The sequence below is a fragment of the Mangifera indica genome, chromosome 19, assembly GCF_011075055.1.
Source record: "Mangifera indica cultivar Alphonso chromosome 19, CATAS_Mindica_2.1, whole genome shotgun sequence".
NCBI classification, from domain to species: domain Eukaryota; kingdom Viridiplantae; phylum Streptophyta; class Magnoliopsida; order Sapindales; family Anacardiaceae; genus Mangifera; species Mangifera indica.
In genome coordinates this window covers 5743499-5770019 of record NC_058155.1, presented here as the reverse complement: position 1 = coordinate 5770019, position 26521 = coordinate 5743499, and the positions used below count along the sequence as shown (strand labels likewise).

The following is a 26521-nucleotide window of genomic DNA, read 5'->3' as shown; positions in this document are numbered from 1 at the left end:
CACAACACAAACTAGACTCTCTCCAGCCTTAGAGGCCAAGCTTTTTGAGATGGGTTGGGTCTAATTTTTTAAAATTTAATAAAAATTTTATATATTATATTTATTTAAAATTTTATGTTCATTTTGAAATTTGCCTAAACGAGAACAACATCTCTAAAGTTTTGTTGAAAATGTCCCACCTATTTATACTTTTTAATTCCATGTTGAACCAGTCACTACAAAAAAAAATTACATTAGTGAGTGAAAAATAACAAGTAGATACATATCCGATCATTATAAGTTCTATTTTCATGATTTTAGCAATCAATTATTTATACTCTCGTTAAAACGAATAATCATTTAACAACAATTGTTAATGACAACAAATAGACTTTTAACAATCATTTTTCTCTTATTAATGATGTATACATAACTTCATTGTCATTTTTAGGTTCCAAGACATCCTCAAGTCTCCATGCAGCCTTTGAAAACAAGAAAAATGAAGTTCTAGCAAATTCCAATCTAAAAGAAGCATTGCACCTTCAATTTTGGCCCAAAACCACTTTGGGTATAGTTTCATTACATGCACCCAACGCCCAAGTGAATAGCTTGCTCTAATTGATCCAAAAGTGTGACTTTGGAAGTCCATCAATGGCCCAAACGTCCAAACACCATTTTGAGAAGCCCAAAGAGCCCAAAATTGGTTTTTAGTTACATTGAAAATAAATTAGAATTTGGTTGTTTTAGTTAGGAAACATAATTCCTAAAGTTAAGGAAAAAATAACTAACTTTTATCTTTAGTTAATTACTATATATGGGTTTGGTTTAGAATGAATGACTTAGCTTAATTCATATCATTTTGAGTTGACTTTTGCGGGAAATATTGTATCATTGCCATCCATGCCTCTTATATAAAGGGTTAGATTTTCATTAGTAATTCGTTAGTTGGCATTTTGAAAGAAAATTTGAAGAAAGTTTTGTTGGCTTTTATCTCATTTACTTTATCCAATCATTCTTGGTGGAAGACCCCAAGGTTGTGGAACTTTCTTTTATGCCTTGGTTACATTTCACGTTTCCTTAGAAATCCAAATTAGAGTGTATATGTGTGTTAATTTTGCTTATAACAGAGAGTTGTACAATAATTACGCTTTTTGCTGACTTTGATCAACATTTTGACTATTTTATCTATTAAATCTTGAGGGCTACCATAGCTTGAAAGAAAGTTCATTGTGTTGTGATTATGATGATATGAATTCGGTAGGATTTGGAGTTGATTTGGTTGACTAAATTGAATGAACAAAAAAACTGCACATGCCAAATGAATAGTAAAACAGTTTTTGATTCTTTGTTTCTTCTTGCATGTTTGGATGAATATGCATCATTTGGTATCAAAGCCTAGGCTGGTTTTGTAATTTGTTGATTATAATATTCTTCTCGGAGCTACTGTTCACGGTCAAAAGTTACTGTTCATAGAACCTTAATTTGCCTAAAAACATTCATTCCTTAGCCTAAAACACTCACCAATACTCACCCCACCTTTAAACACTTATAACTATTAGCCTTTACCCACTAGCCATTATCAAAAAAATGTCCCATAAAAAAACTTCATTCTCATCCTTATCCTCTTCACCTTCTCATTCTCAGGAATTTGCCCACATGACACTAAAAAAAGAGGTGAAAGGAGAACTTAAGGCCATTAGGGACCAAATGAATCAAATGATGCAAATGATGGAAATGATGAGAGACTTAACCCTCACACAAAGCCGAACACCCTTATCACAACCCTAAACTTCAACATAAAGCCAAATACCTCTTCCTCCACCTCACCCAACCTAACTCATCATCCAAGAAGATATTTTAGACCTTCCCCTCTTCCTCCTAGACATACTAGAGAGGAATTGATGCTTCATGATGACTCAAGTGAAGAAGAACAAGGGAGGGCACCTAGGAGAAATAAGGATGATGATAAGGGATTAAAAATAGAAATTCTGAAATGTGAAGGTAGTATGAATCCGAATGACTTTATTGATTGGTTGCATGCCATAGAAAGAGTTTTTGAGTATAAAGGCTATTTGGATGAGAAAAAGTGCAAACTAACTACCCTAAAATTTAAAGATTATGCTTCTTTGTGGTGGGAAAATTAAAAAAAATAGAAAGGGATGGTAAAGAGAAAGTTAGATCTTGGGAGAAACTTAAAAAGCTTATGAAGAAGAGATTTCTTCCCAACAATCATAAGCAAAACCTTTACCTCAAATTACACACTCTCAAGTAAGGAAGTGATAGCGTTGAGCATTATATAAGGGAATTTGAGAAGCTATTGATAAAGAGTGAGCTGTCAGCAATAAAGGAGCAAACCATTGCAAGATTTATTGAAAGATTGAATCAAGACATTGCTCATATGGTGGAGTTGCAACCATATTGCATTTTTGAAGATGTGTGTAAGTTGGCTATTAAAGTGAAGAAGCAAAAGAAGGCCATGAAGCCCATGGTTTCCAAGTCATTCTCCGAAGGGACATTATTTAACAAAAACACATCTTTTACCAAGGGAACTATCTTTTATAAAGGTTTCCCATCCTACACAAATGTTGTTGATTCTTCTTCTAAAGAGAAAGGCAAAGAAAAAAAGGTATAACCAACTAAGGACAAGCCTAATATGGTGAAGACCAACCTCTCCGACAAAAAGTGTTTTAAATGCCAAGGCTATAGATACTTCCAAGTTGAATGCCCTAATAGAAGATTTTTATCCTTGATGGAGATACAAGCTATTGAGCAGTCCCTTCAAAAAGAAGAAGAAAGTGAAGTTTCTAACTGTAACATCCTTCCCCAAAAAGTACTACCTACCGAAGGAGAAATGTTACGAATTAATATTTAGAGCATCTATTTTTTTTTTTGAAATACTTTAAAATGAGAGCATCACTAAAAGTGTTTAGAAATTATTCTAAAAAAAATTAAAAATCTGGAAGCAAACAAAATATGTATAAACTCATATAAAAACTCATCTAGAAGCATATGAAAACATGGAGTAATCCTATACAACTGTACAATCATCTCAAAAAGGCCAAAAGTCAACTAGAACATATGACTGTATACATGTAATATAAACCAGAGATAACCTACTCTAGTCGGATCTATCTTCGCTGACCTGACCTTGCCTTGTAGCTACCATAATCACTTGTACTTGCAATCATGAAAGAAAAGGAAGTGAGAGATAAGAATACTCAGTAAGGGGAAAGAATTAAGTAAACTATCTTATTTCTTGTTCTAACTCCCTCTCGAGACTCAACCCCATATCATAACCTCTATAAGAAATCAAGGGGATAATCTAGTTTATTCTTTACTATTTGGATCATACTTTGTTCTATTTGGTGTTTATTTGATACTTTCTAAAAGCTGACTATAGGGATTTGACACCTTTTTAAGCTCGAGCTCTCTTCCTTTCTCTTACTACACCATTTTGAATCTGAATTAAGCTCTACTACAAGCATGCTCTATTGCGAACAGACTCTACTAAGGGTCTATGTCCTACTACGGAGGTGTCCTACTGCGGATGTGCCTTACTATGGGCAGTGTAATGTAAAGTGCCCCCTTATAGTTCATAGCATGCATGCGTGTCTTATATCTTACTAATATTGCTTCCATATAAATCTATTCATAACTCACTAGACCATACTCTTAGGACGACCCCTAAATCTTGAGCCCCAAATTCCTTTTCTTGTTTTTCTTTATCTCTCCTTTCTTTCTTTCTTCCTTTCCTTTTTCTCCTTTTCTTTCTTTCTTTCCCAAAAACTATGAAATACTTTTCACAGAACTATTCATTTGGTAGGACAACCTTTTTTTTCATACAATTTAACAACCCAAACTGTCTCTAATTTATACAAACTATATATCATTGAAAACAGAATTCAAAGAGCTTTCCCACAATCTATAATAGCACTCATAATTTATTAGATAAGGTAGCCAAAACATGAGATGAAATCAGTGGCAAAAACTATCTTCACTGTTTATTTAGTAAAGTAGTCCTTTTGGTTCATATAATATTTAACAATCCAAATAATCTCTAATTCATACAAGTTATATCTAATTGGAAAGAGGATTCAAAGATCTTTCCAACAAGCTATAATAGCGTTTATGATTCATCAGATAAAACAGCCAAAATGTGGGATGAAATCAATAGCAAAAAAACTGCCTTCACTATTTATTTGGTAAGACAACTTTTTTGTTTAAGCAATTTAACAGTCCAAACAGTCTCTAATTCATACAAGCTATATATCATTGAAAATTGGATTCAAAGAGCTTTCGAACAAGCTATAATAGCACCTATAATTCATCAAATAAGACAACCAAAACATAGGATGAAATCAATGGCAAAAATGTAAATATTAATCAACTCTCTACCAACAACAAAATCACACACATAGATATCCCAAATGGTAAAACAACATCCCTCAACTTCAAAATCATCATTTATAATATAGATCCAAAGAACCAAAAGCCAAAAACATGCAATATATCAAGAATGACACCTCTTACCTTGTTTTAAGCCAATCTTGGCAAGTTGGCTTTCTTTTCCTTGTCTTGCTTCCTTTATCACCGAAATCACTTTAAATTAACACTAAAACACACTAACATATTCATGTAACATGTATCAAATATATATCTAATCATAGTTAAAGGGAAAGGAAGGAGATCTTTTTATTACCAAGGCTTCCAAAGTACTTCCTTGTTTCCTTTTCTTATTTTGTCTTCCAAAACCCCTTCAATTCCTTCCTTTATCTTCACAAAACAAAGGAAAATTGCATGAGAAATGGTGGCTGCTAGAATGGACTAGAAGATGATGGAAAAGCCTTTAAGCTTCCTTTATTTTTTTATTTTTTGTCTTTTCTCTCTTTATATACATCTTTATCTCTTTCTTTTTATCCCTTTTTCTTTTTCTTTTTGTATTTATATATAAACACACCCATACATATATATTTAAAATAGGAAATATCTCAAAACAGGGTCAAAATACATAATTGCCCCTGGAACATACCTGAGGGTATTACACTAGCCATGAAAGTGATGAAGCCAATAAGGAAGAAGAAGAAATTCTACAAGGAGCTGATAAAAGAGAGTTGCTAGTTATTAGGAGAGCTTTGCATGCCACGCCTCTTCCTCATGAAGAGCAAAAACTCCACATTTTTCAATTAAGGTGTACTGTTAAAGGTAAAGTGTGTTATTTAATTATTGATAGTGGGAGCTATGTAAATATGGCCTCATCCACCTTAGTAGACAAATGTGGGTTATCCACCATGCCACACTCTCAACCATACAAACTATAATGGTTGAATGGAACCTGCCTACAAGTTGTAAGGCAAGTGCTTATTTTCTTCTCTATTGGGAAGTGTTATAATAATGAGATTTTGTGTGATATGATTTCTATGGATGCTTGTCACTTGTTATTGGAAAGACCTTGGCAATTTGATAAGGAAGTGAACCATGATGGCAAGAAGAACACTTACTCCTTTAAATTCAATGGCAAGACTATCCCTTTAACGTCTCTTAGTCCACAACAAGTTCATAAAGCTATTAAGGGAAAAAGAGTTAAGAAATAGAGGTTGTTTATGAATGGTCAGCAAGTGGAGGATAACCATCTTGAGGATTTGAGGGCAATTCCTTCTCAACCCGAGAAGGATGATGTATACATGGTTCCATTATCATTTTTGGGTTCCAAGCCATCCTCAAGTCTCCATACAACCTTTGAAGCCAAGAAAAATGAAGTTCTAGCAAATCCCAAGCCAAAGGAATCATTGCATCTTCAATTTTGGCCCAAAACCACTTTTGGGTATAATCTCATTATATGCACCCAAGGTCCAAGTGAATAGTTTGCTCTAATTGATCCAAAAGTGTGACTTTGGAAGTCCATCAATGGCCCAAACATCCAAGCACCATTTTGAGAAGCCCAAAGAGCCCAAAATTGGTTTTTAGTTACATTGGAATTTGGTTAGTTTAGTTAGGAAATATCATTCCTAAAGCTAAGGAAAAAAAACTAACTTTTGTTTTTAGTTAATTACTATATATGGGCTGGATTTATAATGAATGGTTTAGCTTAATTCATGTCATTTTTAATTGACTTTTGTGGAAAATATTGTATCATTGTCATCCATGTCTCTTATATAAAGGGGTGGATCTTCATTTATAATTGGTTGGTTGGCATTTTAAATGAAAATTTGAAGAAAGTTTTGTTTGCTTTTATGTCATTTTCTTTATCTAATCATTCTTGGTGGAACTTTCCTTTATGCCTTGGTTACATTTTATGTTTCCTTAGAAATCCAAATTAGAGTGTGTATGTGTGTTAATTTTGCTTATGACAGAAAGTTATACTATAATTACGTTTTCTGCCACTGACTTTGATTAACATTTTGACTACTTTATCTATTGAATCTTGAGGGCTACCATAGCTTGAAAGAAAGTTCATTGTGTTGTGATTATGATGATGTGAATTCAATTGGATTTGGAGTTGATTTGGTTGGTTAAATTGAATGAACAAAAAAACTGCATATGCAAAATAAACAGTAAAAATAGTTTTTGATTCTTTGGTTTCTTGTTGCATGTTTGGATGAATATGCACTAATTAAAGTTATAAATTTATTTAGTTTTAACAAGAGTATAAATAATTTATTGTTAAAATTAAAAAAATAGTACATATAACAGCCAGATATTTAGTCACTCGTTATTTTCCTCTTGCTATTGCTAGTTGTTTTTATAGTGCAGGAAAGACAATCACTAGAAAGAGAGAATATAGCTATAGGGATGTAACTATAATTTTCTAAAAGATAAGGGATGGTTGAATGAGCAAAAGAAAAAACCCTAGTAGGAAAAAAAGTTACGCTTTCAAAACAAAGTTAGAAAAAATTATTAATTTTTTAAACTAAACTACAGGCACTATCAAAAAAACTAACATTAACAAGAGGAAAATAAAGAGTGAATAAATATTCAATCATTATAAGAGTTATCTTTATGATTTTAATGATCAATTATTTATACTTTTGTAAAAAATAAATAAATTTATAACTTTTATAAGAAAAAAATTGGTCATTAAATGTCAGTTTCTCGTCATTAGAAGATTTTGAAGACAAAAAAAATCTTTCTTATCACTTATTGATATAAGTTTCCTCCTTAAAAATATTAGCCTTGTTAATTCTTTTAATGAATAGTGGTTGTAACAACCTCATATATGCAAATAATTGTTATTGGAATTTAAAAGGAAAGGATTCTTGGCATTATATAACTAGACCAAAATTTCCAGGAAAATTATTTCATTACTCATCAAATACAGATTAAACAAATCAATGAATTCAGGTCATCTTATTGGTAATAATTTGTCCAATGCGACTATACAGCATCACATAATAATTTCCAGTATTAATTGAATCCACAACTTGGGAATGAAACCCTTTAGAATTCAGCTGTTCTCCACAGTAATATTGACCATCATTAGCAACAAACGCATCATAATTTGCAGTCTCAGGATCAACATCCAAATCCATCAAAGCCATTTTAAAACACTGCACAGTATATTGATACTGTGAAACGCAGTACTCGAGTGCCGATTTCAGTGCGGGTGAAGATTTTTCCTTCTTTGCCATTGCATCAATGTATGTTAGGCTGCTTGTGGAATTAGATATAGCCAAGTTTAGCTCGATCTTCGCCAACAATTTCTTGTTCTTTGCAGACAAGGCTTTAGGATCTAACACAAGAGCGGCAACACAATCGTTGTAATTTCAATGGCCCAGTTCGTTCGCTTCTTTGCAAACGCTATCGATTAAACTAGATGGTTTGTGGGTGCTTGATGTCAGGAGGGCGAGAGCTGGCGAAGGAGAGCGAAGAAGTAAGAGGAAAGAAATGGAAAATACTTGTGTTATGATCATCAATGGAGGAGAATTCTGATGAAAGGTCATTGAAGCTTTGGGTGCATGCATGGTTTATTGCTAGTTGTTGCTTCACGTAAAGTGCAAATGGATCAAAGAAGTACAAAAGTAGACAAAATTTTGGCTTGTGTTTAAAAGGTTTCGAGAACCTGCCATATAGTGTCATTATGAAATAATAACAAAGGAGTATGTATTGACTCTTTAATGCAGAATCCTAGAAAAGCAAACTGCAAATAAAGTTTTGGGTTGTATTTAGAAGGTTTTTTGGACTTACCATGTAAAGTCATTATAAAATAATAACATACGAAAATTTTTTAGAATATTTGCCTTAATTTGCTAATTTTTAATGGATAAAAATTTGTTATTGATAACTATATATCAAAAAGAGACAAACAAACAAGTAATGAATTAAAATGCATGCCACAAAATGCTTACAAGATACCATAATGCTTTCAAATTTTAACAAATATTTTGAATTTTTTCTTTCAATAAAATTATGAGCAATGCTATGTGTACCCATTTTTGGTATACAATTCATATACACAGTGATGTGTCATTATGTAATTAGGTGATTTTAAAACATATGTCATCATATGATAAAGAAATATTCAATCACATGATAACACCTCATCTGTGTACACAAATTGTGTACAAAAAATGGTACATATAGTTTTATTGTAAAATTATATGCACCTATTTTGAGTATATAAATATATATATTTATATGTGTCATCACATGATTAAATGATTTTAAATTAAAGATAAAATAATATCTAATTATGTGACGATATTTATTTGTGTGTATACAATTATGTACTCAAAATAGGTACACATGATATTGCTTTATAGGTATATATGATCCATTATTTTTATTACAATTATTATTACTAGAATTTCAAAGACAATTATTTTTGGGTAAACCTTGGGGATTGATAGGATTTTAACCAACACTTTAAAAAGATTATATGAATATAGTTAAGAAAATGTAGTTTCTCGAAATTGCCTCAATATATAAAGGAGGTTTGACCATTATTAACCTAGATAAAAAATTTTGTACTAACAAAAATCTCTCCTACCTACATTCGAACTACAATCCATTGTTGTTGTTGTTGTTTTTTTTTTTTTAATTACTAAAATTCACTCAATATCTTTTCAAAATTGAGCTTAAAATGGGTTCTAAGGTTATTACTAAGTGATTTAATTGTTTATTCTGAAATTGATGGTGATGTATTGCACATTAATTTAATTTTTTAACTTTTGCTATGAATGTCACATTTTGAAGTTAGAATTGGTTGTTAGTTGATGAAAATTGTTTTTTATTAGTTTAAGGTGTGATTTGTGGCTCGAAACTCTAACTTTGACTAGAAAATAGAAGATTTTCAAGAGATATAATGTTTTGTATTTCAATTTAAATTATCAAATTTTGCTTATAAATATCACATTTTTATAGTTGAAATTGGTCGTTAGTTGATAGATAAATATTTTTTGGTCAATCTATAGTGTGATTTATGGTTTGAAATTGTGATTTTGATTAGAATAATGCAAGGGTCTATTAGAAGGTTTTGTGATATTTCTCACACAAGGAGAAAATGATATTTTTCACTAGAGGTAAATTGATATTCTACATATTATTTTTTTTTTTTGTATTTTATTTTTAAATTATGTTTGTTATACTTTACTACAAATTAAAATTTGCAAAAACTCATCTATAACAACTAAATTTAATTTAGTTGCCCGAATTAATTTTTTGATGCCTCACTTTTCCGGTAAAAAAGAAACTATAGAGTGCTAAAAATTAATTTTTTATAATTAGTTTTTTTTTTTTTTCAAATAATTTTGTTTTAACAATTAAGTATTTAGTTGCAAAATAGAGTAAATATTCATCCCTTTAGGCGCCCCATGTTCTCGCTGAAGGAAAATATGTGGTAACCAAAATGTTATTTCGGCAACTAAAGTTTTAATTCTGAATAAATTTGTTTGGCAAAATGTAACATACTAATATAGAGGTAAGATTCATCCGCCTTCTAGTGCCCCATGTTCCCCTTAGAGGAAAATATGTGATAACTAAAATGTTATTTTGATAACTAAAATTTTAATTATGAATAAATTCGTTTAGCAAAATGTAACGTACTAATAGTAACTAAACAAATACTTACCTAAAATACTACAAACAAACATGGAAATAACAACAAATTAATTTTAGGAGAGTCTAATTTCGGAAGAAAATCAAGAGATGATTTGCTTTAGGGATGGCAACAGGGAGGGGATCTCAATCCCCGTTCCCGTCTCCGTTATGGAGATGAAAATGATTTCTCATCCTCTTCCCACAAAGAAAATTTTTTTCCTCATCCCCTTCCTGTCTCTGCGGGGAAAAGTCCCCTCCCCGTACCCACATGAAAAAATTTCTTCCTTCTACCATCTAAACACAATATAAATATATTAAATAACAAAATTAAGTAAAATTAAAATTAACCCACTATTTCAAATGTCACAAATATAACATATTAACCACTATAATATATACATTAATAAACTAACTAAATTTAAAAATATATATAATTTAAAATTATAAAGATATATTAGTATTTAAAGCAAATAAATTAATATAAAGAGACAAGGATGGGAGCGGGGAGGGGATACATGTATTCCCGTCCCCGATCTGTCCCTGATTTGCAGGGATTTTTTTCATCCCTGTCCTCATCCCCTTCTCCGCTTCTATCGGGGAATCCCTTCCTCATTAGGGTGAAAAAGGATGAGCCCCTAAAGTCGGGCCGAAATTACTATTCTAATTTGCTTTCTTGGAATTCTACTAGAGTAAATGAACAACTAATCATATTACTACAGATATAATCATGTATACAAATAATAAGTATAAATGGGAGTACAAATAATGTCATGTCACTATATGATTGGAAGAAGATGATTCATCTTCGTCCAACCATGGAGAAAGTAGATCTTTGGCCACGGAGACAATTCGTTTAACGTTGATGAACGAAAAGTATCATTTGTCTTTATTTGGGGAAAGAGCAACCGAACGCCATTCACCTTGGCCAATTTCGTTAGAATCAAACTAAAGACGGAGAGAGAGAGAGCTGACGAACGCATGGGTTGTTAGAGAAAGAAGAAAAAAACTTTGTGGAAAAAAGTTAACTTTTCAAACTTTTTTATGAGAAGGACATTGTTAATTCTTTTAATTAAAAAGAAGAAACGTGATAAAATTTTTATTTTATTTTAAGTTTTTTGTTAAATGACAGTTTTACTTTTAAACCTAATTAAGAATTTTAACAATTTTTAAAATACACCAAACTTTGGATGAGAATAAAACTTTTGGCCTTAAATTAATTAAGTATTTTACTTATGCATATTCAACAGTTTAAAATGATGAATGACCATTTTGGGCTTAAATTAATTAGTTTTAGCGAAATCCAATTCACTAAAAATCTTCATATTATAATTTCTAATTATATTGAAGCAACACCCTTCACAACTCAACTTCTCCTTACAATAATGAGCACCATCTTAAGCAACTTTTGCATCATAATTTGTAGTCAAGGGATCCTCGTCCACTTCGTTCAAAGCCATTTTAAATGACGAAGTTTCTACATCCTCCATAATGGGAAGCGGGCCAATTTCAAACCCGGTGAGGAGCTTCCCTTCTTATTAGCAATGTTATATATACATTTTTTTATATATATAATTTTAAGTTTATAGAAAAATATTTGCAAGTACGGTATTAATATCAGTACTGTCAGTCTAGCTGAACCAAAAATGCAGCAAAGAACTCAAATATGTAGCACTTCAAAAGTACAGATACCCGAGAAACAAACTTCATTGTTTTGTTTCTTTCCCCTTGCCACTAGCGAGATTAAGGTCCATGAAAGCACACTTCCAGTCATATTATCTATGAATTTATACCTTTTATTTATTTCCTATATTCCCAAGGCGCTGGGGTAAAGTGCCCAAGGAGAGAAGGCGGTGTTAAGTATTTTCCACCTTTCACAGCCACAATTGAAACATCAGTAGTTCAGGAAGTGTTCAACAATCTCTGGGGAAAACAATTTCCTATTTTGGGAATACACAAAACAAGTTTGATCTATATTTAAGTCATTTGGGGTTTCTTTTATTAGTTTTAATAAAATCAAAATACATTCTCTACCGTATACGTGTATCGGTTATCCCTACGAAATACCAGATGAAATAGAACAATCTTAGAAAAAATATAATGAAATTCTTTGATTGGTTGTTCCCAGAGAAATGATCCTTTTTTATTATTTAACTGAAGGGGCCAACAAACAATTAATATTAATTATAACAAAATAACACCGCATTTGGAGAGTAAAGTTTGAAAATAAGAATTTTATATATTTTCTGAAAACCAGTTTTAAATTTGATACAAATTCAAGTGCTTTTAGTGATACCGATAAAATTGATTCACAAAAATTCACCTTCTACTTCTCTAAGACGCTAATATCAAACACAATTTCATTGTTTTTATATCGAAAATAAGGTGGTGCCCAAGCATAAACACATACTCAAATTGTAAAATTCAATTTGTCATTTTTATTTGAAGAAGATATAATGAAATTATGCAAAACAGTATCAAAAAAGCACTAAGAGCTCTTTATAACAGAGAGTTAAGTCAATGAAACCCACCCAGATCATTCAGTAAAACATCCTATCTAAAAGATCATTCTGCAAAATGGAAGCACAGGATATCTGTTTCATATTAAATGAATTATTAGCAATAGCATCTTGTCTGCACAAACTTAGTGGATCAAGACTTGAATCCTATCATAAACATTTTTGCCACAGATACAGGGAAAATTAAAGTTCATTTCACTTAGCAACTAAACAGTAACCAAAAATAATCTCATGTTATGACCAAATGATATAAAAACAAGGAAAAACAACCAACCTGATTTGTGCCGATGAGAGACAAATGGAAGCCTGTGAGTCCACCAACAAATCACAGGGAAATGAAACAATCCGCCATTAGTATGACAGATGCGGGAGACTCTTTCATCTCCCTCTAGGGCTCAATTCATTGAGTGTGTATTGAATTTTTTATTATAAAGAGTGCTGTCATGATTGAATTTCATCATCATTTGCGTATCTTTCTGTTGCCAGAATTCTGTGAAACAAAACTGACCATTCAATATCAATAAATATTTAAAATATAAAATAACAATTTGTTCTTATATAACCACAAAGACTAACAAACTTGGCCATTTGTACCATAAGGTAATCAAGTTCAGAAATGCGAAATCTTAGCTTTGGTTGCTAGTTTTTCTGCTTACCATTTCGCTTGTTCTTTCTCTTAGGCTTTTTCTTTCCCTTCCCCTTGTTTTCAATCTTCTGAGATTTTTCTGGCCACTGGGAACCAGAGGCTAGATGAACTTGCAATGCCTCCTTACTGTCCTTATCCAATTTCTCTTCTGATCCTGCCTCTGTTGCGTCGCCTTTAGTACTCCTATTCTGCTGCAAGAATAGTTTATTCAAGTGAACATCCAACTGTAAAATCACAAAAAAAAAAAAAAATCTAAATCTAATTTTATTACTTCATACTGCATTCAACAGATGTGAAAAAAGAAATGAAATTACCTCAACTGCTGGGGCATTCAACAAAATGATCTTTTCATCATCTGCATCTTTCTGTTGCCAGAATTCTGTGAAACAAAACCATTCAATATCAATAAATATTTAAAATATAAAATAACAATTTGTTCTTATATAACCACAAAGATTAACAAACTTGGCCATTTGTACCATAAGGTAATCAAGTTCAGAAATGCGAAATCTTAGCTTTGGTTGCTAGTTTTTCTGCTTACCATTTCGCTTGTTCTTTCTCTTAGGCTTTTTCTTTCCCTTCCCCTTGTTTTCAATCTTCTGAGAATTTTCTGGCCACTGGGAACAAGAGGCTAGATGAACTTGCAATGCCACCTTACTGTCCTTATCCAATTTCTCTTCTGATCCTGCCTCTGTTGCGTTGCCTTTAGTACTCCTATTCTGCTGCAAGAATAGTTTATTCAAGTGAACATCCAACTGTAAAATCACAAAAAAAAAAAAAAAATCTAAATCTAATTTTATTACTTCATACTGCATTCAACAGATGTGAAAAAAGAAATGAAATTACCTCAACCGCTGGGGCATTCAACAAAATGCTCTTTTCATCATCTGCATCTTTCTGTTGCCAGAATTCTGTGAAACAAAACTGACCATTCAATATCAATAAATATTTAAAATATAAAATCACAATTTGTTCTTATATAACCACAAAGACTGACAAACTTGGCCATTTGTACCATAAGGTAATCAAGTTCAGAAATGCGAAATCTTAGCTTTGGTTGCTAGGTTTTCTGCTTACCATTTCGCTTGTTCTTTCTCTTAGGCTTTTTCTTTCCCTTCCCCTTGTTTTCAATCTTCTCAGAATTTTCTGGCCACTGGGAACCAGAGGCTAGATGAACTTGCAATGCCTCCTTACTGTCCTTATCCAATTTCTCTTCTGATCCTGCCTCTGTTGCATTGCCTTTAGTACTCCTATTCTGCTGCAAGAATAGTTTATTCAAGTGAACATCCAACTGTAAAATCACAAAAAAAAAAAAATCTAAATCTAATCTTATTACTTCATACTGCATTCAACAGATGTGAAAAAAGAAACGAAATTACCTCAACTGCTGGGGCATTCAACAAAATGCTCTTTTCATCATCTGCATCTTTCTGTTGCCAGAATTCTGTGAAACAAAACTGACCATTTAATATCAATAAATATTTAAAATATAAAATAACAATTTGTTCTTATATAACCACAAAGACTGACAAACTTGGCCATTTGTACCATAAGGTAATCAAGTTCAGAAATGCGAAATCTTAGCTTTGGTTGCTAGTTTTTCTGCTTACCATTTTGCTTGTTCTTTCTCTTAGGCTTTTTCTTTCCCTTCCCCTTGTTTTCAATCTTCTGAGATTTTTCTGGCCACTGGGAACCAGAGGCTAGATGAACTTGCAATGCCTCCTTACTGTCCTTATCCAATTCATTAAGCTCTTTTTTGGCCTCTAATATAGCTTTGGCCAAATCCTTATCTTCATCAGCATTAAAGAAACAACAGCGGTCCTTAGCATCATTGATTAAGATTTTCCAAATAGATTTACCATGAGTTAAGGTTCTTTCATTCCCTAAAATCCATAAACAGTGCCTAAAGGGTATCAAAGGGACAGTAGTTATTCACTATAGTTAGTAAAATGAACAAAACACAATGCACAATGCACAATATTTACATGTATACCTGGCCCTCGTAAGCGCAACATTGATTCTCTGTGGCTTGGACAAGAATCCAATGGATCCACTTTTGTTGCTTCTCACAGTGGAAATTATAATAATGTCCTCCTCACCACCTTGAAACCCATCAATTGACTTCACTTTTACAGTGAAGTCATCAGAGTCATCATACTTGCCTCCAAGTTTTTTTTTAATTGCTTGTACTTGAGCACTGTAAGGTGAGACTATGCCAATGCTCAGCTTCTGTTTTGAGTCATTCCAATCTGCATATTATGAATTACCATGGATATAATAAGGAGATTCAATAGAAGTATGTTTGGAATTTGTTCAAGTTGAAACAATCCATGTCATTTATATAATGATTTCATTATTTAATTTAACTCTTTCTCTTCAATCATGTTTAACAAGCGATGCATAATACAAATTAGTACATGCATGAGATATTAGGCAATAAAAATTTGACAGTATATAGCATTAGATATTAACAAGAAATCCGCACTTTTAGATTTCCTTTTGCAGAATTGAAATAAAAGGCCATGTAAATGTATAAATTATTCTCAAAAAAGCTAGTTTCTTAAGTGCAAAATTATAGAGGATGATATTTATAAATTAGATGGCTCTACCAGTTACTAATTTGTTACATTAAGTGCCTGCTATAGAAAGGTAGGTTAAGCCTCTGGCACTTGCAGTCATCAGTCAAAATGCCGACAATATGGAGCTAATGTTTTGTTTCTCAAGATGGAATATCAGAATTTAAATGAACGATATGCTATAAAGTAAGCTAAGAGATGACAAAATAAAAACTAATTTATTTCTTAAATGGTAATATAAACATAAGACTCCAACAACACATACCTTTGTACAGGTTCTGCAATATTTTCATCACAACAGCTACCTCAACCATATTTCTCGAGCTATGGCCAATGAACTCTTCTCTCCCTTCGAGAATATTGATGAAAGAATATGGACGGAATATTGGAGATCTTGGCAAAAAGACTTTTTCGTAGCTTTTTCTTTTAACATTAGGAGAATCGCAAATCTGGTTGTTATAAAAATATGAATTTGGGAAGTAGCTAATTGAGGGGTGCATCCGATACTGTGTATTGAGCAGGTGTTTAGAGTGACCCAATGAGCTCAGCCTCTCAAATAAGCTTCTCCCGAAAGAAGCTTCATCAGAAACCTGAAAAAAAAAGCCAAACAAAGGAACTTAAAAAGTAAAGCAAAGGCCAAATACAAAAAAGTCACCAGAACTGTTGAAATAACATAAACCATACCTTGCTTTTAACCATTGCTGGCAATTGGCACTCATCCCCAATGAGAATAGTATGATTTAAGCCGAACAGTTGCAGCGGTATTGCCGACTCACTTTCTTTTAGTTGTGCCGCTTCATCAATGACCAGAAAGTTCAGTGGTTCCATGTCCACATAATGCAGCTTAAATGAACTAGAAGCAGTGCAAAATATTACAGAAGCTGTTTTAAAGCAGAAATCTTTTAATGAATCTTTGTTCATACCACTTGGAAACTCAAGTTTACTAAAGGAATCATGAAGATTTCTTAAAACTGTGTGGCATTCACCTCTACTTTTCTGCAACAAGTAATTTCTATGCCCAGGTGATGAAAAAAACTCTTCAACTACTGAATGTGAAAAGAGCTCTTGCAGCTCGTCAGAAACTACATTTTCTTGAAACAACAAAGTTCCGAAAGAATCAAGTAAACTGATAAGATCTACCATATTTTGAAAATTACTTTCCAAAATGAAACTTTTGGGTATATGAGTGCAGAAGATAAATATACAATTTCTAAGAGGACTGGCAGTATGTTTAAATCTATGTCTCACAAATTCAAGAAATGATTTAAACTCCTCATTGTCACCTTCCATTTCCATATTCCTGTAGCTCTCTTTGACTTCATTTTTGTCAATGCTTTCTCTCTTCTTTATCAATTTATTCTCCAAGAAAATGTGATACTGAGAAACACAATCTTCAAGCAAATCCATCATGGATGAGAAGCAATGCCTCCAGCCAGTCAGCATACCAAAACACTCTGAAAGCCTTTTAACACGATAATCCAAATATATTTCTTCTATTTCTTGACCAACTTTGAGTCTTTCCTTACTCCCAAACAAGAGAATATCTCCAAGAGGAAGCAACAGAGTCTCACTTCCACAGTCATCAGTTTTAATCGATTCTTTCAGCAGCTTCAGAACGCGAGAAGCAACTTCTGTTATTGCAACATTCGTCGGGGCACAAGTAAGGGTTCTGCATTTTGTTTTCAACAGCGTAAAGATAAGCACACTAACAGCTTTAGTTTTCCCTGTTCCAGGGGGACCCCATATAAGTTGCACAGAGGACTTGTGATCACAACGCACTCCATCAAGACAGGCAAGAACTGCATTCAATTGTGAGTCATTTAATGTTGATGATAAACCGCTAACAAATTTCTCATATAAGATGCCTCCATTCGGTTCAGAACACTCTTGGCAGCTTTCCTTCAACTGTCATTCAACATGCAAGTCTCAATCAAAAACTACACAATGTATGTCAGCAAGAATAAGTATGGTATAAGTAAATCATCATCAGAAAACTTACCACAGAATTCCTGCATAAAACTTCGTTGATAATCTTCAAATTTCCAGACATATTCAAGGATTTCCATATTCTTCTGTCAGGAGTAATATTTGTCAAGAAAATCACAAACAATGATTTCTCCCCATCAAACTGTTGGATGCTTTTTGAAGCCTTCACTTTAAAGTAAGTAGAAGTGGTATCATTATCATTTTCATCATCATCCCCTGCGATTGTCATGACTGATAGAAAAGACCACATTCTACCAGCCCTCTCCAAGTCGGAAATAGTTTCAGGTTTCGCATCTGCTAAAATTAAAATATCCCCCGGCAAAGTTTTATAAGGCTCTTTACCATTGTTACTGAACCTGTTCCTCCAGTAATCAATCTTAACATCATGTAAGTCAGATCCGTGGGGCCTAAAAACATCCACCTTAGCATAAGGTGCTCTTGAAATGGTCTCCATGGGTGAAAACAGTTGTGCTCGTGTTTCTTCCAACAAAGGATAAACAAATGATCCGAAATACTGTGTGACAGACACAAATGATTCAGGAATTTTTTCCACCTGAAAGGAATAAAACAATAACTCAATTCAGAAATAAAGTATCAATTAAACTAGTTTCAGCCAGCATGAACTTGAACGTAAAATGAAAGCACTAGAAAGTAAAGAGAAGTCTCATCTAAAGCTTGTTGCTGAATGAGATCAACCGTTGCCAAAAAAAAAAAAAAAAGGAAACAAACTACAAATATTTCTTTATTAAAATTTATTAGTTACCGAAAATGAAGAAGAGTAAAGAAAGCAAACCTTATGACTGAAAAGATTTTCATTACAAATGTCATCAAGAGACCAAGAAAAGAGGGTATTAATGAAGCCATCTTCATGATTTTGAACTCCTCTCTTCTTGCTGCTACTACTACCTTCACCTTCCATCATCATATCCACCGATCGTTTTTCTGAGAATTACACAGTCAAATGAAGTAGCTTTACTAAGGAGAGGCAACTAGCTTACTTCAGTAGGAAGAAAACACCATGCAAATGCAATGAAGAAACAAGAAATCTATAGTACTTCCACTTGAAAAGATGGTAACACATTTAACATTGTGCTTTGCTTGGCATATCATACCACACCTTGAAATACTTTTTAAAAGCATATTAAACAGCCCAAAAGTCATTCGCTCATTTATTCCATTCCCATTCAGCCGTTTGGTGTCTCAAGGAAGAAATGAAAAGTCTTCAGTCTCCTCTTCATGACGTCGCTCCCCTTCTCAAGCAAGTTGTCATCACTGTACGGACAACATCTAAGTTTCTTGTGTAGTTTGAAAAAGAGTTTAAAATGTGATCACATTCTTTTAAAGTCAAATAAAAAACAGGACTTTTTATAAAGAGAAAAAGTTTTGATTTATTAAAAAAGAAACAGGAGAAAAGACTTAACGCGTGGATAATTTTGTTTGTCTTGACCCCAGTCCTCTCAGAACTCAGATGTTTCGCGTCTTCTCACTGTTGTCAACCGTCTCTACTAATTTTCTTAGTAGCAAAGAGAAGGATGTGCATTCAAAATAAATATTAATTTATGTTTACCAATGGTATGTTAAGTGATTAAACGTAAATTTATTTCGGGAAAAGGACTATTTCCTACCCATTTTTTAGCCCTATCTTAAACTCATACCTACGGGAGATGAAAAACCAGTTTTCCTACCTATGACCAAATTGCCGTTTAATTTCTTAGTTAGGAACAGGGGTAAAATCAATAATTTACTGTTTAAAACCTTAAAACTTTAAAATTTAACCATTCTCCCCTCCAAGTTTTAAAAACTAACAACTCAACCTATCCTCAAAGTTTAAAAAGTTTAGATTTCACCCCTAGGGTTTGCTTCCTTCTCCAACCACCACCGACAGCTGATGCATTCCATCGATCTTGCATCTTCAACTACAACGGATGACGAAGGACGACCCTTTATCACCCAGATCTGGACGACGAAGTGTCATCCAAATCTGGAAGAATAGACGAAGGACGATGCTTCGTCGTCCTTCATTGTTGCATCTGGATGATGCAACAAGCGACGAAGGACAACAAAGCATCGTCCTTCGTCGTCTGGGTGGAGCAACGAAGAGAGACCTCTTCATCGCATGGTAGTGTTACTAAGAGATCTTTGTCTCTTCGTCGCATCGTGTGACAAAGAGATCTTCGTCTCTTCATCACACCATGCAAGGAGATGAAAATCTCTTAATCGCACCACAACCGTTGCACTAGGAGAAGGAGGAGGCTGGTGACAATGTCGGAGACTACATTGGAAGATGAAGTTGAAGAATGGGGGTGAAACTGCTATTTTTGAAAGTTATGGGAGACGGTTGCATTTTGAAAAATATGGAAACCCTAGGTTTGGGGGTGAAAATGTTAGTTTTTAAAGTTTAAAAATTTTGGTTAAAGATGAAATGTTAGTTTCTAAAACCTAAAGGGGGTGAAAAGTAATAAACTTTATAACTTTTTAATATAAATAGTAAAATATCAATTTTGACCCTATCCCTAACTGAGAAATTGGATGACAGTTTGGTCATGAGTGAAAAAACTGGTTTTTCATCTCTCGTGGGTATGAGTTTGAGATAGGCCCAAAAAATGGGTGAGAAATAGTCCTTTTCCCATTTATTTCTAATTAAATCATAGTTGCCATATAAATTAATATTCATACTTAGTACGTATTATTTTATTGAGAGAAAAAGAAACATTTAATGTCACCTAATAATCTCCATTATAATTTAATGAGATATTATACCTACTAAAGAATTTTGAGATGAAAGACATAAGACAAGTTTCTTAATTTACAAAATAAAAATATTTTGAAAAATATCATAAGGAATTATAAGTCTACCTTAGAAAGTATACATAAGTACAATTCATGAAATTTTCAATGAGTAAATGTTCGCTTTTGTTTCCATAAAGAAATTTGATAAATTCAATCTTATGCAATGTCCAAAAATGAACTAGAACTAAATAAAAAAATGGAATCAATTCCTAATTCCTTCAGAGGTTTAATGTATCTATAGACTTGTACAAGATCGAATATAACTTTTGAAGTACGAATGTTGGGCATATATCAAAGTAATCATGAAATTGATCATGGGAAGGCTATAATTAACACTCTTAGGTATATCTCAAGGGCAAAATGATCTTTTTACATGTATTTATGGATATATGTATTTGAGACATAAGTTAAGAGTATGAATACATGTTTATTTTGAAATTTTAAACAGGTGAATGATTGTGCATAAATGATATATGTCTATTCATTTGATCCATCGCATAACTATGCATGTCTAATATGCACACCTATCCAGTCAATTATCTCAGGAGAGTTTATAAAAGGCATATCGGGGATTTTGAGATCATTATCCCATAAATCTTCAAGTTTCTCCTATCTAGTTTTCTCACTAAGTGAGAAGAGAGAGATCTAACGTGCTTCTTTCTCAAACAAAAAGGATTTTTGGCTATTACCTAATTAAGGAAGAGAAGGCTTTATCGGTAATGAATCGTTTAGTTGTTGGAGTCCAAGTAAGTAGGATGACTTGATTTATATTTTTGTAAAATGTAGTGCTGATATGATCCTTGGATAATATTTCATGGTTTGGTAAATCGAGAAAGAGTAGATGGTTAATTGCCAAAAAAAGAAATTACCAAAACAAAAAGGAGTATATGGATTTATGTGAATGTTTATGTACATATGGGTATAAAGAATTAAGTATTATGTTGTTAATCCATTATGTTGAATGTTGTGGTATTTTTTGGTGATTTTATCTATTTAAATTGATCATGAGCAATTATATAAGTTAAGAGGTTAAAGTGAATTATAAGATGGATACGGGAAGTTTGATCAAATTCGACTGGTTATGCATATAGTTAGTGTGGTAAATGTGTTGTTTTGTTATGATGTATATAAGACTTATTTTGTGCATCATAGATGTTAGAGAATGAATGTATGTTCAAAGGACACTTGGATATATACAACAAATTAGCAAAGAAGCATTAAGATAGAGAAATAATCAAATATACAACAAGATTTCTCTATCTTAGGGTTGAAACAGATGAACAATCAAATAGAATTTTACTTGAATTTAGTCAATTGAATAACCTTGAGTTTATATACTTAAGAGTTAACAATATCTTGATCAGGAAAGACTCAAATGCTCATTCTAGGGAAAATTACATTATTGACTTGTATTAAAAAACCTTAAGACACATATATCTTACATTATTTGTTGCATCAACATAACGATTATTGAAAATGGATCAATGATTATATACGAGATTAATAAAGCAAATAGTAATACGATAAATTAAGGAAAAAGAACATGCACGATTTATCTCAATTAACTTAAAACCCAAACTATGTCAAACAAGGTCAATATTACCATTTTATTTAGTTTATCAAACTTTCTTTAAAAAAAAAAAAAAAGAAAGGTAAAAGATAAACAATATGCAAATACATAGCTCAATATGATAAGTATGCATTTTATTCAATACGACCTTGCCAGAACTAGGAGATTTATTAAACAAAAAGAAAGTACATGACATTACTGGGTCCATGGAAGACAAGTATGATCACCAACCATTGGAATCATACAAGAAAATGATAATTCATAGTCTCACCTTTAACGAGCACTGGCTGGCGCAACCGAGAAACGAGCTTGCAATCTACGGTAATGCTCTCACCAATAGTTTCCAAACCATTAAGGACACTTAAAGTTCTACTAGGTCGATGGAAAAAAGCAGCACCACACATAATCATGTATGGAAGTAGCAGAATCATGAACAAGATAAGCTTGTTGAATGAATTCATGCTTGTTACTGATTATTACAAAGGGCAAAATCTGCAAGAATTTAGAGATGAATTTTGATCTTACTGAGGTTAAGAGAAAATGAAATAGTGAATTTAAAGTCTACAAAACAGAACCTTATAACAATGTTATGTCCATTTATAGTAATTTATTGATGTTTATTTGACCAAGTACTGAACTTTTATTTAATGGAAAATAATTGTAGGCTTAATTAGGCATTGGGCTTCCCCTTTAGTCAAGACCATTATTGAATCCAAAACCTAAATTTTTTGTATTCTTTGTTGTCTTTTCTAACTATAAATGATATGACCTTGAGATGTAAAGTAAATTACTATTTATCTCAAATTTTATGTCTCCAATGATGTATCATACAATGTTTTTAGACTCAAATTGAGTTTTGACCCAAATAAAGGGTTGGTCTCTAAGTTGATTGAATCGACCAATCAGGTATATCAATGATGCCAATATAATATAATTAATATTTTAAAATATGTTTTAGCTATACTAATGTCAACATGATGCTTATATAATTTGATTTAATGACTAAATCACAATCTGATACGATTCACATGATTAACCTCAGGTTAATTTAATTTGATGGCTACAAAAAGTTTTAGCCATGTCCCAAGTTTGATTTGTCATTGATTTAGTCAAATTGATCAGTTTAATCTGAGTTTTAAAACATTAGTATCATCTATGAATATTGTTATATTTTGTTACATAATGATATATGTATAATAACACATATTTTTTATGTGATCTTTTGGACATTTTTTGGATAAACAAGACTATGCATTTTTTTAGTCAAAGTCATGTACTTACATATCTCCTTTTGTATTGAAATATTATTATGGAATGCTATTTTCGAAATTAACATTGTTTCAATTCTTTCTTTGTTTAAGATACGTTGTAACAAGGAGATTTGCAAAATTTTCACATTAGAAAAAAACACTCTAACAACTAATTCCACCCACTATCAATAAACTCAGCTTAAATCCAAAAATCCTTTATATATTGCAAAAAAAACAAACAAACAACCCTAAAATATATATGAATTAAGATACATGCCACAAAATGCTCACTAGATGTCATAACACTTTCAAATTGGCAGTGGGTCTAATCACAATTCACAAACGTTTCTTGGGCAAAATGGCAAAGAGCTGAGGAACCTATTCAAAGAATTCCAGAATTTCTTCAATATTACAATTCTAGAATGCTTTCAAATTTTCATAAACATTTAGAATTTGTTCTTCTAAGGTTTAAAATAATGTGTTGTACTACAAATACTTTTTTTTTTTTCCGTGTTAAAAAAAAACTTGTATCAACGAGTGAAAAATAGCAAACAATTTACTCTCAATGATCAGTTTAGTGTAAATCGAGTCTAAGGACAAAATAAGATATTACGTTACTATTTATTGAGTGTTTATCACTCAAATTTTCCTATTTTGTCTATCTTTTAGGAGATAAGATCGAGTGATGGCTGTGAAATGATGTGTTGGCGAACATGAGTAGCGAAGGGCTTTTACATCATTTCTCTTTATTATTATGTATTTTCATGTTTTTATTAGACTTGATAGTTCATATCATCAGGTCGTATTCATGTCATATTAGTTTAGGTTTTGTGTTTTCAATAGATATGATAGTTCATGCTATTGGGTTATGTTCGTATCGTATTAGAGACCTTCAACTCCAACTTGATCTGAATTAGAATCGTATCAAAAAATTTTAACCCTAATCTAATTCTTTAATATTCAAGATAACCCGATCAAACCCAAATTGACTTGACATTACCTATTATTTTCACTCTCCAAAGTGTTTTTACTGTTTTATTTTTTTACCAAATTACCTCAACGTATTATTAGTAAAATACACAATATAATATTTTCTCTTATTTACAAATGCCCTAAAAAAGTTATATATTAAGACCATTAAAACGTGTCAATAATCTGATTAACTGGATCGCATTCTTACTACTTAATAATAAAATAAAATATTTAAATAAAAAAAAATAATATGAGTAATTACAATGATATAAAGATATAATTATATGCAATTTATAAATATTTCAACTGCTGTTAATATTATCTTTTAACATTTCTATAATTTATTAATAAAAATTATGCATACATATTTTTAGTATACAATTTGGATATACAAATGATGTGTTATTATATAATTGATTCTAAATTAAAGAGAATGTAACACCCAATCACATAATAATACATCATTTGTATACTCAAATTGTGTATCAAAAGTGTGTACATATAACATTGCTCATAATTTATCCTTAACAAATTCTATTAAAGTAACATTTCTCCAAAATATTCAAGTTAATTTGTATCGTGTTGGGCTACTTTTGTGTAAACTTTAACACTATTCGATTTAATTTTGAATCATATCTAGTTGACCTGAAATAAATTTTGTGTCATAAAGACTTAACCCTTATCTGACTTTTTTTGTATCATGTTGTGTCAAGTTAACAGGTCATGTTGAAGATTGTCAGCTTTAATTTTTAATGTATCATGTATTTGACTTTCAATAATTAACAATGAAGGCTCTATTTTCATGTATTAGGGACATCTTTTGAACCTTTTTCACATTTAATATTAATAAAGGGTATTTTAGTAATTTTATTAATAAAAATTATTTCATGATTTTTATTTCTAGTTTTATTTAAATGAAGACTTGATTGATGAATGCTAATAATCACGACTTTCCTTAAGAGGACATGACTTCTAGAAAGGGTGTTACAACATCCAATAAGCACAATCATTTGTGTAGTTTTGTGGCAGAAGCGATGATTCACAATCTTCGGAAATTGTCTTATCCAAAATTCAAATTTAATGAACGGTCATGCATTTTAGCATGCATGAGTATCCCTCTGCTTTACAGGGGATTAAGTATGTACTCCTATATGCTCATGCATGGGCATACACCCTTGTGTTACATGGTTGAATATTAGTCCAAATGCATATAATATCAATAAGCATAATGTAAAATGAACAAATTTCCCTTGAATGTGTCTTAATTCAAACAATTAATTAAAAATAAAAAACATTATTGATAAATAATTCGATTAACAATGTTTTGTCGAGGGAATTGATTTGGATAAAGCTCCTTGATTAATCTATATAACTATTGTAAATAGACATAAATACCCTCTTATGCAACCAAATTAATAAAAAATTAAACAACTCGATTCAAGTAAATAACATCAGTAATTATTCCAAAAAAAAAAAAACCTTTTTCCATATGTAATGCAACTATGCCATAGAATATTATTTATACCAATTAATTCAGCTCATCTTATTGGTAACCGTAAAATCGATGTCACTATAAATCAGCACATGATTATTTCTAGCCCTAACTGAATCCACATCTTTAGATTGAAATCCCTTAGATTTCAGTTTGTCTGCACAGTAATATGCATCATCAGAAGCAACTTTTGCATCATAATTTGCAGTCATAGGATCCACATCCAAGTCGCTTAAAGCACTTTTGAATGAATTCACAGTGTACTGATATTTTGAAATGCAGAATTCGAGTGCCGATTTCAGTCTCGGTGAAGATTTTTCCTTCTTCGCCATCGCATCAATGTATTTTAGGCTGGTTGTGGAATTAGATACAGCCAAGTTTAGCGCTTTCTTAGCCGGCAATTTCGCCTTTGTTGTAGACAAGGCTTTAGGATCTAACGGGACAGCGGCTACACAATCCTTGTAACTACATTGGGTCGTTTCTTCTCAAACACTATCGACTAAACTGGATGGATCATCATTGCTGGATGCCACGAGGGCGAGCGCCGGCAAAAGAGAGTGAATAAGTAAGAAGAAAGAAATAGAAAATACTTGTGTTATGATCATCAATGGAGGAGAATTATGATGAAAAGTCATTGAAGTTTTCGGTGCAGACATGGTTATAGAAGTAAAAGAAAATTTGGGTTGTATTTAAAAGTTATTGAGAACTTGCT

The 26521-nt window shown here is 32.1% G+C and overlaps 2 protein-coding genes across 10 annotated transcripts; both read right to left on the bottom strand.

The window, feature by feature from the left end:
* Positions 1-7313: 7313 nt before the first annotated feature.
* On the bottom strand, positions 7314-8042 carry LOC123202847. Its single transcript, XM_044618997.1, has 2 exons — positions 8036-8042; positions 7314-7705 (listed from the first exon to the last, which is right to left on the bottom strand). Exons 1-2 carry the CDS (start codon positions 8040-8042, stop codon positions 7314-7316), a joined length of 399 nt encoding a protein of 132 aa, XP_044474932.1.
* A 4544-nt stretch (positions 8043-12586) lies between these two features.
* LOC123203246 lies at positions 12587-18744 on the bottom strand. Of its 9 annotated transcripts, none has more exons than XM_044619533.1 (13): positions 18529-18744; positions 17749-18288; positions 16434-17654; positions 16015-16339; positions 15167-15422; positions 14784-15076; positions 14553-14617; positions 14251-14464; positions 14020-14084; positions 13715-13895; positions 13488-13552; positions 13184-13397; positions 12587-13030 (listed from the first exon to the last, which is right to left on the bottom strand). In XM_044619533.1, the coding sequence occupies exons 1-13, from the start codon at positions 18658-18660 to the stop codon at positions 12969-12971; spliced, it is 3633 nt and encodes a 1210-aa protein (XP_044475468.1). In that variant the 5' UTR covers positions 18661-18744; the 3' UTR covers positions 12587-12968. The 9 variants fall into 9 exon arrangements, with proteins under 9 accessions (XP_044475468.1, XP_044475464.1, XP_044475467.1 ...); XM_044619529.1 differs by having other exon boundaries at positions 12587-13017; XM_044619532.1 differs by having other exon boundaries at positions 12587-13017; positions 13184-13364.
* Between the last annotated feature and the right edge of the window lie 7777 nt (positions 18745-26521).

Bases quoted from the DNA above. Each gene is read 5' to 3' on its own strand.
- LOC123203246 (XM_044619529.1), bottom strand. From the start codon at position 18,660: ATGATGATGGAAGGTGAAGGTAGTAGTAGCAGCAAGAAGAGAGGAGTT. The intron at 18,289-18,528 runs GTTTGCTTTCTT...TATTCCTTTCAG, and splicing joins AAAATCTTTTCAGTCATAAG to GTGGAAAAAATTCCTGAATC. The intron at 14,465-14,552 runs GTAATTTCGTTT...GTGATTTTACAG, and splicing joins TGAATGCCCCAGCAGTTGAG to TTGGATGTTCACTTGAATAA.